We start from the raw sequence: 12,843 nt of genomic DNA, 5'->3' as shown, positions 1-12,843 counted from the left end.
GAAACCAAAAACCGCGTGGGAGTAGCTAAGCTAATATAAATAAGAAGACATAGTTAAGTAGTCATACTATCAGAATCTCCTTGAAATTATCTTAGGTAGGTACCTACAATTGATAAATAACTGCGAATTTGAACAGATATTTATGGACATTACGTACCTTAAAGTGTGTCAAGGAGTTATTAAGATTATCTACAAAACTTGAGTAGGTTAGATATAATGCATCAGTTGGGTATTGTTTTGTTTTGGTAGGTACCTACTTCGGTTAGTTACATACCTAAATCAGTTGATAAACAGCAGCATTTGAGACGAAACATGCCTACCTTTTTTTTAAAGGGGAAAAATCATCCCATGTCTTCTCCCGCCTTGGGTGAGGCGAGAGGGAGTGTCACACTCTTACTGACTAAAAACTACCTCGTTCCTTGTCCTGCTTTGAGCCGAAACCCCGATAACCTTTTACGTTGTCCGCAGCTCCAGATTCTGGTGCCTACCTAGCTACAGAACATCATAAACATAAGATTATATTACCAACTGGTGGTCGCCCAATGGTGGAAACTCAACCACACAAACTCATAAAATTTTTCATCAGAAATAAAAAGCGTAGCCAAGCCACAATGTTTGGAGCACATGGAATCGATAAATCAATAAGTAAAACATTGCTGGCAGACAATTATGTACGTGTGAACGGACTGGTTGCCACCGCATTGCCATGTGGTCGATGTGGCAGTACAAATTAAAATACTAGTTTCTTTAAAGCTAGCTGACATAGACGGCAAACCGACTTTATTTATACCTAGTTATGTAAATTAAGAATTTACAACTGAATGAATCTTGGACCTGTATATCAAGTACAAGTAGTTAGGTGCCTAGCTAAAACGGCGTTAGTATATGCCTATATGGGCTTATATGGCCTAAATATACGTTCTACATCCTACTATATTATAATATGAAAATTTTTAGAGATGTACTACTCCTTTACGCACAATTTACTGAAAGTAGGTATCTATTATACACAGATTAGATTACATTCTGGAAAAACATAGGTACTTATGTAACACCCGCTATTGCTGAGAAGCTAAATTACTACTATTTTATAATTATTTCACATATAAAATGTGCCTATGCAATATACCTACTTCTGAAGATTATCCCAGAATTACAACGAATTTAAAAAGAAACATTTATTAGGAATGTGAAAATTCAAGCATCTTTTTATTGTAGGTACATTCAGTATAATACGACTACCGCATTGCATAAATATTTTATTAAGGTTTTTCTTTGTAATCGTGGGAACTGTGCGCTGCACCTCGCATTTCTCGTATTGATCTGATTGTTACAATGACATAAAACTGTTTGTTTTATGTTTTGTCCTTGAAAAAGTATTCTTCTATAATAGGATGGATGAGTATTTTTTATTTCAATGTCCTTCTTGTAGACAATTTTAAAATAATATACACGATTTTTTATTTTCTCACGGAAACAAATAATTCGATGATGTATCGAAGATCGGGGGAAAATCGCCTTGGGCGAGGCGAGAGGGAGTGTCAGACTCTAACTGAATAAAGACCACCCCGTTCCTACTCCTGTTTTTCGACCCGGAGCCCCGGTAAACCCGCTAGGTAGTCCGCAGCTCTGTATCAGGCATCAGCTCTACTGGGCCCCGTCTGTGGTGGATATTTATTTGGCTACCTTGTTAGCTAGGAAGTTTTAAATATTGTACATACCAAGGACATATTAGTGATACTTGGTATACCTACCATAATTTTAAGAACAAAATTTTCACTTGTGGCAAATTGTTTCAGTGAGACTGTAAAAACACATTTATTTTTCAAAATTAACGATTGAGTTTCTTACTCATTCTTCTTCATTCGAAGCTACACTGGAACGAGCACCTAGCTTCACTGACAGACAGACTGACGGACAATTCAATATGACGTTTCAAAAGTGCCTAATTAAGGAATTGAAATAAATGCTTTGACTTTGAAAATAAATACATTTGAATTTGTTAAAATGTTGTATTTTTAATTATTAATTTTCAAGGAATCTTTGGGTTTTATTTCATATTAACTGGACAATAGAAAATAGAGAGATAGGTAGGTCAAATTAAATATTTTTTTATTTAAAATGGTTACGTACATTATGTAGGTAGGTATAGTACATGGTATTGTATTTATCTAATGCTTAGGATTTAGGATAAAGGCGTGATAATAATCCAGAAAATGTTTCGATTCATACAGTGGGTTTTAAGTATTCAAAAACTTCAATATAATCTGCCATATTTCTGTAGCTTATAATCAGTAAATAAAAGTTTTCAAATAAAACGAAACAATAGAAAAAAAAAAAAAACATTTCTTTATGTGCCTAAACTGTAAGGAATCGACACATTTTCTGAAACTTTCGATATTTCTGCGCAAACGCATGTCTTTCGCTCGTTTCTTATTGGCCCCTAGAGCTCAATACACGTTATTTGAACATTTAGGTGTTATACATTTATATGGAAAGGTTTTGACAACCGCTTGTGAATAGAAACATTACATTGGTCCATTTAAGGCCGAAATTATTCCAAAATCTGTGGACAAGGATCAATTTTTGACAGAACCTCCATACAATTAATGTCTAGTGTTTATTTTAAGGGACCTAGTGCCCCCTATACATTATACTAGTGCTGATAGTGATCAGTAGAACAGTTTTCGTAAAGTAAGAATCCCATACTCTGTGCTACTCCCTCCTGTCTTCAAAAACTATGAGACCTTTGCAGTTTCTCTGTCGTAAAGACAGATAACTTGTACTTTGAACACCAATTATTTTAGAAGACTACAAGTAAATGTATTTTTTTCTAAATAACTATTCACAAGCGGTTGTAAAAATAATAGTGAATATGTATTACTACTACATAATATATTTTATATACGCAGATATATAAACATATTGATATGGAATGGGTAACGTGTTGGTATTTGTTCAAAATATATAAATTTCTATATAAGACTAAGTATTCAAATATATATTCTGAAAATATCTTAATTATAAAGAAATATACAATCATATTTAATTTAAATAATAATTCGATTGGTATTTGTTCAAAATATAGAAATTTCTATATAAGACTAAGTATTCAAATATATATTCTGAAAATATCTTAATTATAAAGAAATATACAATCATATTTAATTTAAATAATAATTCGATGTAATAACAAAACTATGTGATTTTATTACGATAACGACTGCAGTCACATTAAGAAAATTTAGTTAAAAAAATATCTATGGTAGAAGACAGCTAGCTATAAACACGGTAATATTTTCAAAAATAGTGAGTACAATCCATGTTGTCGATTGATTAAAATATAATTATCATTCCAAAATTGAGTAGGTTTTTCAACATATTAATTATACTTTTAACGAAATACTCTTCGCTGAAGCGTCTACGACGTCATTTGAAGAATGCATGCAATCTACAATTGACGATAGGCGGCCTACAAATAACAAATCCTTGCATCTTGTTTAGTAACAATGAAAACTGCCCACGAAGTGGCAACGTGACGTCACTCACTCCGGATACAAATCTAATAAACGTCATTTGCAGGTTGCATGCACGCGTCATGTACAGTAAGCCTCGATCAGTTCGCCTAATAGAGAATTGTTTATTTTTTAAACCATTCGACATTTAAATTTTGACAGTTACTGGCCAGCTCTAGCCATCACTATAATATGCCTGCGGTACTGTTGTTGCCATAAATAAGCCTACTTTTGGTCTAGCCTCCACAAACTACTAACGCTTTTCATTGCATGCTCGTGTCATAAGCTCTGTGTTTGCTTACCCACATCGCGTGCTATCTAGTGCTACACATAGTGCTATCTTCATTTCACTTTTCTTCAATCTTCGTTTTTGCTCCGAATTAATAAAAAACGAGTACGCTTCAAGTCTTCAATATATACTCTTTTCGCCAATTACATTAGTCCAATTAGAAAACTCCATAATGCTTTAGTCTAGCATTGAATTTTAGACTTCGTTGTCAGCTGTCGCATTTATTTGTGACAAAAATATTGGGCTAACACAAACTATGACTCAGCCCCAAAATAATAAACTCGTCGTGTCTATGAATTATCCAAATAAATATCGTCTTCAACAAATTATATAATACAAAGTTGATTATACTTTATAAATAAAAAAAAAACTTACACATTTTTGGAACGTCACAAGTATAACTTACAAATTGAGATAGAAAAAGAGTTTTATTACATAGAGCACAAGGTACATTTGGTATAAAATCGTTTTGGTGGGGCTTACGGCATGTTTTGCAGACATTCCTTGATCTGAGTCCACGCTTGGAGATTCTGGAAAGTAAACAGTCAGAACATAAGATTTTTAGACTCAAGATTTCATGACGAGCTACATAGTAAGCACATGTATAGGGTATCCAAAGCTAGGTATTCTAAATTTCTATTGAAATGTCATCAAATTCTCAAGCAAATATTGGATACCGACAATATTTACACAGATTCTTTCGCAGAGATTTCTTTCGTAAGTGGTGCTATCTATACAATGGCAGATCAATGTTAAACGAAGCAAAATTTATGAATTACGGTGTGTAAACGAACCAAAAATGTATGGATATTAGTCTGGCCATGCGAAATAACACTTTTCTATGGATCTTTTCTTATATGATCATTCCATATAGCAAAATGACGGGAATACGATCCAGGCAATGGAATTAAAGAGACGTAGAATGATTATATACAATAATCACACGAAACATGGTTTGTTTACTAATAATTCCATTGATCACGGCCCAAGTATAGTGAAACGCACATACAATAATAATAAATAGTCGAGACTAACCTTTTTCGCTGCCTTCACCTGCAGCGTAATAAAGCTAACGAGCGACTCGTGGAGATCCTTGTCTTTTTGTTTTTGGAAATATTCTATTTCTACCTGCGCCTTCTTTGTGAATTCTCTATAAAGAAACAAACATATGATTCCAATAAATTTTAGCAGGAGTATAAACGGGGTAGTTTTTTAATCAGTAAGAATCTGACACTCTTTTCGTTTCACCCGGGCGGGAGAAGTTATTGGATTTTCCTCCGTCAAAAAAATGGCATACCAAGTATTATTATTAAAGTTACGTAAATTGACTGATTATGGAGTACTAGCTTCTGCCTGCGGCTTCGCCCGTTATCCCGAAAAACCCCACTACGTACCCCAGTTGTTATTCCCGATTCCAGAGTATAATCTATAGGGATAAGAGGTCAGATCCAAACCCGCTAGCAGTTTTTGCGTGAAACGGTAACAGACATACAAACTTTCATATTTATAATATTAGTAGAATATTTACTTACTCTAAATCGGTCTTAGCCTTCTCGATGGCGTCCTTGTCAGAGACAATCTTGGAGTCGAGCGCCCGCGTGGTCTGGTCGCGCACGATGTCAGGGTCCGTGGTCCCGAACAGCCGCGACATCAGACCCGACTTGCCCGCCGCCGCGCGACTGCGCTCTGATATCCTGGAGGAAACGTGTTTTACATTACAAACAAATAGGCAGACACAAACATAAGAGCTACCAAAATCAATACTAAAATAAAGCTGAAACAATACATATTTTTTATTATAACTTTCGTGAGACATACTAAATTAATTATTATGTTATCGGCTAACTCATGTAACTGTTTGACAAGGAACTCGTCTAGTTAAAAGGCTACTGAACGCGCAGTAGCGCGACTGTCGCCGCGTCGTGTGTCGCGGAATGCTGCTCATAGCGAGATATGAGTCTTTAGCATGGTTTGAAACTAGTCGAGTTCCTAGTCTAACAGTTATGTAAGTAAGCCAATAACATAATAATTAATACACAATACATGTTGTGATTTGTTTCTTATATTATACAATTACTTATAATATTTTTATAGTACAGGAAGTCTATACGATTCTTTATTTTTTATTATTATACTTGTTGTAAAACTACCGATTTCTAAATAAGTAGGTACAACATATTCCAGTTACCTATTGTTAAGCGTGTCCTGTGCGTTCTCCAGGGTCCGCTGCAGCATCTCGTGGTTGGTACAGAGCTGCTGCAGCGCGCTGGCGTAGAACAGGTACTCCTTCAGCTGGTCCGCCAGCTGCTCCTCGTCTTCTGCCACCGAGTCTATGCTGTCCGCTATTGAGTCTGTCAAAGAAGGTTATGCTTTTAAACTGTTTTTAGACTAAAACAGCTTATAAACTGTTTTAGTCACTAATTAATTGTATAACATGGGCACAGACTCGAGCCTGTGGAAATCAAATTATTTTACATATAAAAATAAAAACTGTTTTAGTGCAAGATCCCCAGACCATATTTATTTTCTGGCGGATAAAACAGTTTTATGATAGGTTAAAATTAGTGTCCAGTGAAAACAAGAACCAAATAACCATTTATTACTGGGAATAAAGCTACATGTACTAGATTTTTTAACGTTTTGTTAAAATTCGGCGTTTATGCAAAGCAATTTCGACTTTAACACCCAAAGTCCAGCATTGAAAATGCAATATAGCTCGAATTAGACCACCATACCAAAATAATGTCCTGCTTTCTGCAACCCATCTCCCATCTCTTTCTCTATGACACTCCACTCACTGAACAGCTTGCCATAGTTCGCGTGAAGCTTGCACAGCGCATAATTCTTTTCTATTATTTTAGATCTGAAACAATAACACAAGAAATGGTTATTAAATTAAATATTGAAGTAGGTATTTAATCCGTCACAGGTTTGCAGATGGCGAGCAAAAGTAACTCGTCACCAGAACGAGACCTGTCAAAAGCCATCCCATCAGACCACCACAGATGGGGCCCAGTAGGGCTCATGCCTAACTTTGAGTTGCCGTCTCAACTAGTTACCAGAGCCCTACGTTCTGCAGCCAAACCACCCCGTTCCTACCGGAATGGGGTGGATTTTAGTTAGTAAGAGTCTGACTCACCCTCTCACAATGATTTTCCATCTCAAAAACAAGTACTCAATTTGTCAAAGAGCAAAAAGAAAAAGCAGCCATGTGTACCTATTCTATACACCATAAAGTTACAAATGTGAAAACAACTCAACTTACCTAGTATAAAGAAAGTTTCCTAAATTAGTCTCTAATTGTTTTCCATAGTTTTTTACACTCTCAATTTCAGGGTCTGGCTTTTTTAATCTGATTGATACTGATAGGGACTTTATTTTATTTTCAGCTTGCAGAATGTACCCTGAAATCAATGAAAATTATTATTATTGTCCATTCTTTTATTTTGTATCTCCTAAAATAAAACTTTCATACTTTGGTTGAAGAGATTCAACACAAAGATTTTTTTAAACCTCTAAGTACCTAGCAGTTATTTTGATTGTTTTAACGAGTACAAGTGTTAACATAATACATTTCACTAGCGCACTACCATTTACAAAAAAAAAAAAGAAAGAGAATTCAAATATCCCAGGTTTCTTTGAAGCAAGCAGCCACCTAACTCTTGGACTGTTGGTAGTTAAGTGTTAAAGGCAAATCCTCCACTAAACACAAATGAGATTAATAAACAGAAAATAAACCTGAGAGGTTAAGTTATGTCATTAAACCCACCACTGTCAGTAATTGTTTCCCGCCAACCATGTTCCTGTTGCAGAAAGTTAATAAACTGGTCATCGAAGCAGAGTCGAGGATGTGATGCCACCCGAAGCAGGAAGTTCTCCAATCCAGCGCGTCTCCTCTCCACAAACTCAGGGTCTGTGGTGTCAGACTTCCTCCATGCATACAAGACCTGGAAGTGAGAAGAGAAGAGAATAAAATAACAAGAAGATTTCAAAATGATATTTTGCTCAGTAATCTTATGCCCATCATGTAATATTATACAATTAATATAGTTTTTTAATTTTTTATTCTCTATACCTTATTTCGGCAGACTTTCTCTTTAGACCCTAAGGTTGATTGGTAGAGAATGCCATCGGGCATTATGTTCGCCTCATGTATCACTATTCACTTGTTAGTTGTCAATGTGTCGCCACAATTGTATTGTGTACATTAAAGATTTAATAATAAATAATTAAAATATTTTTTATGTTTTTTAATTTTAAAAACTTTACATTATGCATAAATAAACTCACCCTCTTCTCAGGTAATGGAGGTATAATGACATGCGGATATGTCACAAGTAGGTAGTCATGAATCTGCTCAAACTCTGTGTACCTTCTCCATATTGTGCTGATCTTTGATTGGACTAGTTTGTAGTCCGGGTCAGTCACTCTGGAAAATAATATAATCTCTATTTAAATCTCACATACTTAGCCCTTTAGTCAAATAGAAAGTAAACAAATTACTTATTCATTCATTAAAATAGTTATGAAATGCTCCCAAAAATTGTTCTATCATTATAAATAATTGTGTAGGTCACAGCATAAGTGTAATGGTTATGTGTATGCATGCAAAAATTAAGTAAGAATGTCAGTACTAAATATAATAAACTATTAAAGTATGTTATTCATGTTCTCTATTACAGAAAACAATAAAAATAGAAAGTACAATAAATTACAATTAACTTTTCAAGAATTTCATCTTTTAGATACAATTGATAGAGGTGTGAGCGTGAGTAATGAGGCTAATTGACGCATAATGGACATCTAATTTTCTAAGAAAACAATAGAATTGTATCACTCACTTCAGATCGATTAGATACACGGTGTAATGATCGCGGACGTGCAATGTACCATTGGCACGTTTCTCTGACTCCACTATCGATATGTCCACATGTTTTAACAACGTATCCTGTAAAGAAACAAGGAAACACTTCAAATGGTCCTAAATTAAGAAAAGTAGGCGTAGTAATAAAACTATACCTGACTATCATAGTCTTGCACAGTTTCAATGACGCTAGGCGATCTCGACGCCTTTACCGGCGAGTTTTGTGCTGACATAGTAGCTTTTGATGTAATTATAACGCAATCTAAACGGTAAATATTGAGGTAATAATGTAATTTGTTTCAAATTTCCAGACAAGAAAACAGTGACAATCTGACAATGTAAATGACAAATTGACAAGACACAACACAAATATTAAAATTGATAACAGATTAAAAATTAATCACAATATGACAGCAGGATAGCCATATGATTTTTTTGAAAGTGAGAAAGAGAAAACATTATGTTGCGGCAGGCGCAATCTTGAAATAGTTTTGTCATGGAACATGGAACAGGTGTTTTGCGCGTTCCGTATTCTACATTTTCATCGTTCCAGTTGGAAGTTTTTAGGATATTGTACATTTCTATAAAATTATAATTTTGAGATTCTATTTCATTCTACCACAATACATGATATGCGAATGAAGTTCTCATGGATTTCCAAAAACCTACGCACAGTGTTCCTCTTCTGCCTGTGCCTGTGCCCGTGGCCAGGGTTGCAGCATTCGGAAGGCCTTGACTCACAGCTATATTTAGGCAGGGTTGTGCAAATTTCATCAACTTACCAGCCGTCTAGGCCTTTCTTCTTTTTTCTCAGCCCTTTCCTCAATTAGCACGCATGGGACACTGTTAAAGTCTACTCCCGCCCATGCAGCGAATGACTATCTCTTCTAGTTTTAAATAAACGTATCGCAAGTGTAAAATAAAATGTCTTATTTTTTTTTTTCTTAGTCTTTTGGTGTATCTATAGTAGAAAGCTATTTATAGCACACAATCATAGCACGCATCTTTCCTTATAAAAAATATCTTACTTGAACCTCTTTTCGCCAGTGCTAACTATGGGCCAATGATTGGTGGAAGCCAAACGTATCCACCGCAACGAAGCATGGTAAATCTCTGATGAAAAAGCACCCTTAATACGCCGACTACATCGGCGTAGTTATATTTACCAATCCGTACATTTATCAGTGTAAACTGTGTTTGACGCAAAAAGCCAAGCCATGATGTCAAGAATGTCAGATTATACGAGTACTACAGTAATACAACGAACATGCTAATTACAGCCTCACGTCACGGAAAATCGGGATACATTGTAACAATAAGCGGTTTCTGACACGCCCTCCTCGCTTCTGTAACAAGTTAATAATATGTGCCTAGTCTTCATTTAATTTTGGTGTAGGTAATGTACTTGACAGTTGATGAATGAATAGTTGTACACTAACGCTCGAATGTTCAAACGTCTCATATGTAACAGGTGCTTAAAATTATTGAATAGGTTTCATACGCCCGAATACTGAAATGCTACTCAATTTTAAGTTGTACTTTAATAACGTTCTATCTCTGTCATTTACAAAGAATTTGCAGGGACAGAACTATTTTTTAAATTAAGTAAAGTTTGGGTAATTGACCAATACTCTTGTATTGTGTACTCAAACGTTAGTTATTGAAACTTTTTAATTTCGAATATCATCTTACAATTAGGTTTGCAAGTCTTGCTTAAAAGCTATTGTGTTTAAAGATAGGTCATTTATATTGTTTCTATGAAAATGCTTCATGCTGAAAATAATTTACTTTTATATGTAAATCTAGTTTATGTTACTATGGCGAAGAAACAACAATGCGGCATGTAACAATAGGGTAGATGACTGATTTTAATTTTAATGCCCATCATGTTAGGTGAAAGTGAAATATTTTTTTTACTTTACTTTATTACCTTATTAGTTTTTACTTTATTGTTATGACTATATAACATATGTATAACTGTTATTAATTAAGTACGCGGCTTCCCAAAAAGTTGTATAGACAGTCTCCGATGTGTCTTAGAGGGCTTCTTCAGTAGGATTCGGACACGAGCAGACCTGCCGGTCCTTACTATTTTTATGGACATATCCTTCGTATCTTCGTTGCCATCTTTCATTTGGACACAAACATGCGCTATCCTAAGTTTCTGATCTTTAGTTTCTTCAGTTAAATGCTGAAACAAGAAGTATAAGACAAGTATTACTTTCTAATAACTTTATAATCAGTTTTCTTAGTAATAACATTATAGTTATAGGAATACTTTGGTGTTTCGATTGTTGCCAAGAGTAATTTATTGACATTGTAATTTTTTTATGATATAAGCTGGTAAACGAGCAGTCGGATCACCTGATGGTAAGTAATCGCCGCCGTCTATGGAAATCCAAAACACCAGAGACTTTAGAAGCACTTTGCCAGTTAGGAATTTAAGGGTTGTTGGGCAATTGGGTTTGGAAATACGACAAATATTTTGTAACCATGCTTCCGCATCGCAGTTAACTTTTGTGGAGCAACAAAGTGCAAAATGGTAACATTTGGTAACTATCTGTAACTTATGTGGTTCCCACATTAACAATAAATAACTTTTTGCTTTCGGATGTTGCTGAACGACATTTGGGAACGTTGATATACAAAAAGTAACCGCGGTGTGCATGTGTTAGAAACATGTACCTAATACTTTATGTTCAACAATGTCAGACTAGCGCCGAACACGCTCTCGTTTCGTTTTCGTTTAACGTAAAGCAAACTCGTATTAAGGGTACTAGCTGAGGTGAGAAACTACCGAATACAAACTATAAATAATTGTTGAGGTAGGTTGGGTTGCACATATTTTAGTTAACCACTATTTAATTTTGAACATTGGATATTTGAACTATCTGTCCGTTTCTACCAGGTATCTAGTTTTGTGTATGAGATTAAGGCTGAACCCATATAAGCTATTCTAAGAAAATCAAATCATCATAATTATTATTATTTACCCAAGTCATTGGTATAGCAACATCCAGCGATACGAATCCACTTTGTAGTAGTAATGGCCATTTAACATCTGGTATGTAAGAGGATTTGTAAATACCTGAAAATTTAATTGGAGATATAAAACAAATTTCGATTTGGTTATCTACAAAAAAGTCCACAATATGAATTATAGATAGTATTTCCTAATCAAACAAAACTGTTTATTTAGAGAGTGCTTAACAAACACACAAACTATGATTAAAAATATACGCAATTATATTAACCCGAGAGGATAATAATTTGTTAAATAAATACTATGGTTGTTTGTTCCAAAAATCACTCATATAATCCTACTAATGTTACAAATGCGAAAGTTTGAATGTATGTCTGTTTGTTACTCCTTCACGTCATAATGGCTGATGGGATTGAACTGAAATTTGAAACAGGGCTAGATTATGGTTTGGAATAACACATAGGCTGCAGTTTGTCCCACGGGAATGCAGGCGAAGCCGTTGACAGACGCAGGTACAAATAGAAATCTATAAAAGTAAATGTATTGAATTATTTCATACCTTCAGAAAACTCGCACTTATTTCCTTCAGAAAAGGTTGGCAGGCTGAAACAAACTATAACAAGCACACATGTGACGTAGCAGGAGTCCGCCATATTGTTAGCTTCTTCGAACTTCTTGGAACTTCTGTTCTTCTGTTCACGTTGTTGCGGTGAACTACAATAAACCAAAATGACGATTTTGTGACAGCTACATCAACATGCATGTAGTAATAGTATACAATTTAAAACCTAATTGATTTACTGTTTCATATTAAAGTTAATCAATCTTAAATATGAAATGGTTGCATTTTCATTTTAATTTTTAAACTTATTCGTGATTTGCTTTCTTGACTCGTGTTGCGTTTTTTGTAACTTTTTTAATAATGAGCTATCGAACGCAGTTAGTACTACAAGTCCTAATAGCTCATTCGCTACTGATTCACGATTAGCGGAAAATTATCGACATAATAATTATTTTTTATGCCTCGTTGCCAACGGGTTTTGGTCTCGATTCTAGTGACGCGCAAGTATTGTAAAGTATTGAGTATTAATAGTAACGTAACGTTTTATAGTCTTTATATCCTTCCCTGTTAAATGGACTATCCAACACAAAAAGACTTATTAAATTGGAACGAGTAAGTACTTCCAGAGAT

The 12,843-nt window shown here is 34.8% G+C and overlaps 2 protein-coding genes across 2 annotated transcripts; both read right to left on the bottom strand.

Annotated features, from left to right (window-relative positions):
* Positions 1–4,213: 4,213 nt before the first annotated feature.
* On the bottom strand, positions 4,214–9,029 carry LOC118268399 (sorting nexin-4). Its single transcript, XM_035582868.2, has 10 exons — positions 8,824–9,029; positions 8,646–8,752; positions 8,095–8,233; positions 7,574–7,751; positions 7,070–7,208; positions 6,540–6,667; positions 5,993–6,155; positions 5,337–5,498; positions 4,840–4,954; positions 4,214–4,334 (listed from the first exon to the last, which is right to left on the bottom strand). The coding sequence occupies exons 1-10, from the start codon at positions 8,899–8,901 to the stop codon at positions 4,284–4,286; spliced, it is 1,260 nt and encodes a 419-aa protein (XP_035438761.1). The 5' UTR covers positions 8,902–9,029; the 3' UTR covers positions 4,214–4,283.
* Positions 9,030–10,654: 1,625 nt separating this feature from the next.
* LOC126912738 (uncharacterized) lies at positions 10,655–12,402 on the bottom strand. The gene is made up of 3 exons (XM_050706431.1): positions 12,211–12,402; positions 11,662–11,756; positions 10,655–10,859 (listed from the first exon to the last, which is right to left on the bottom strand). Exons 1-3 carry the CDS (start codon positions 12,302–12,304, stop codon positions 10,656–10,658), a joined length of 393 nt encoding a protein of 130 aa, XP_050562388.1. The 5' UTR covers positions 12,305–12,402; the 3' UTR covers position 10,655.
* Positions 12,403–12,843: the final 441 nt, after the last annotated feature.

This window comes from Spodoptera frugiperda, chromosome 29 (assembly GCF_023101765.2).
Source record: "Spodoptera frugiperda isolate SF20-4 chromosome 29, AGI-APGP_CSIRO_Sfru_2.0, whole genome shotgun sequence".
Taxonomy (NCBI): domain Eukaryota; kingdom Metazoa; phylum Arthropoda; class Insecta; order Lepidoptera; family Noctuidae; genus Spodoptera; species Spodoptera frugiperda.
Note: the sequence above shows the minus strand (reverse complement) of the source record. Positions and strands in the feature narration are given on the sequence as shown.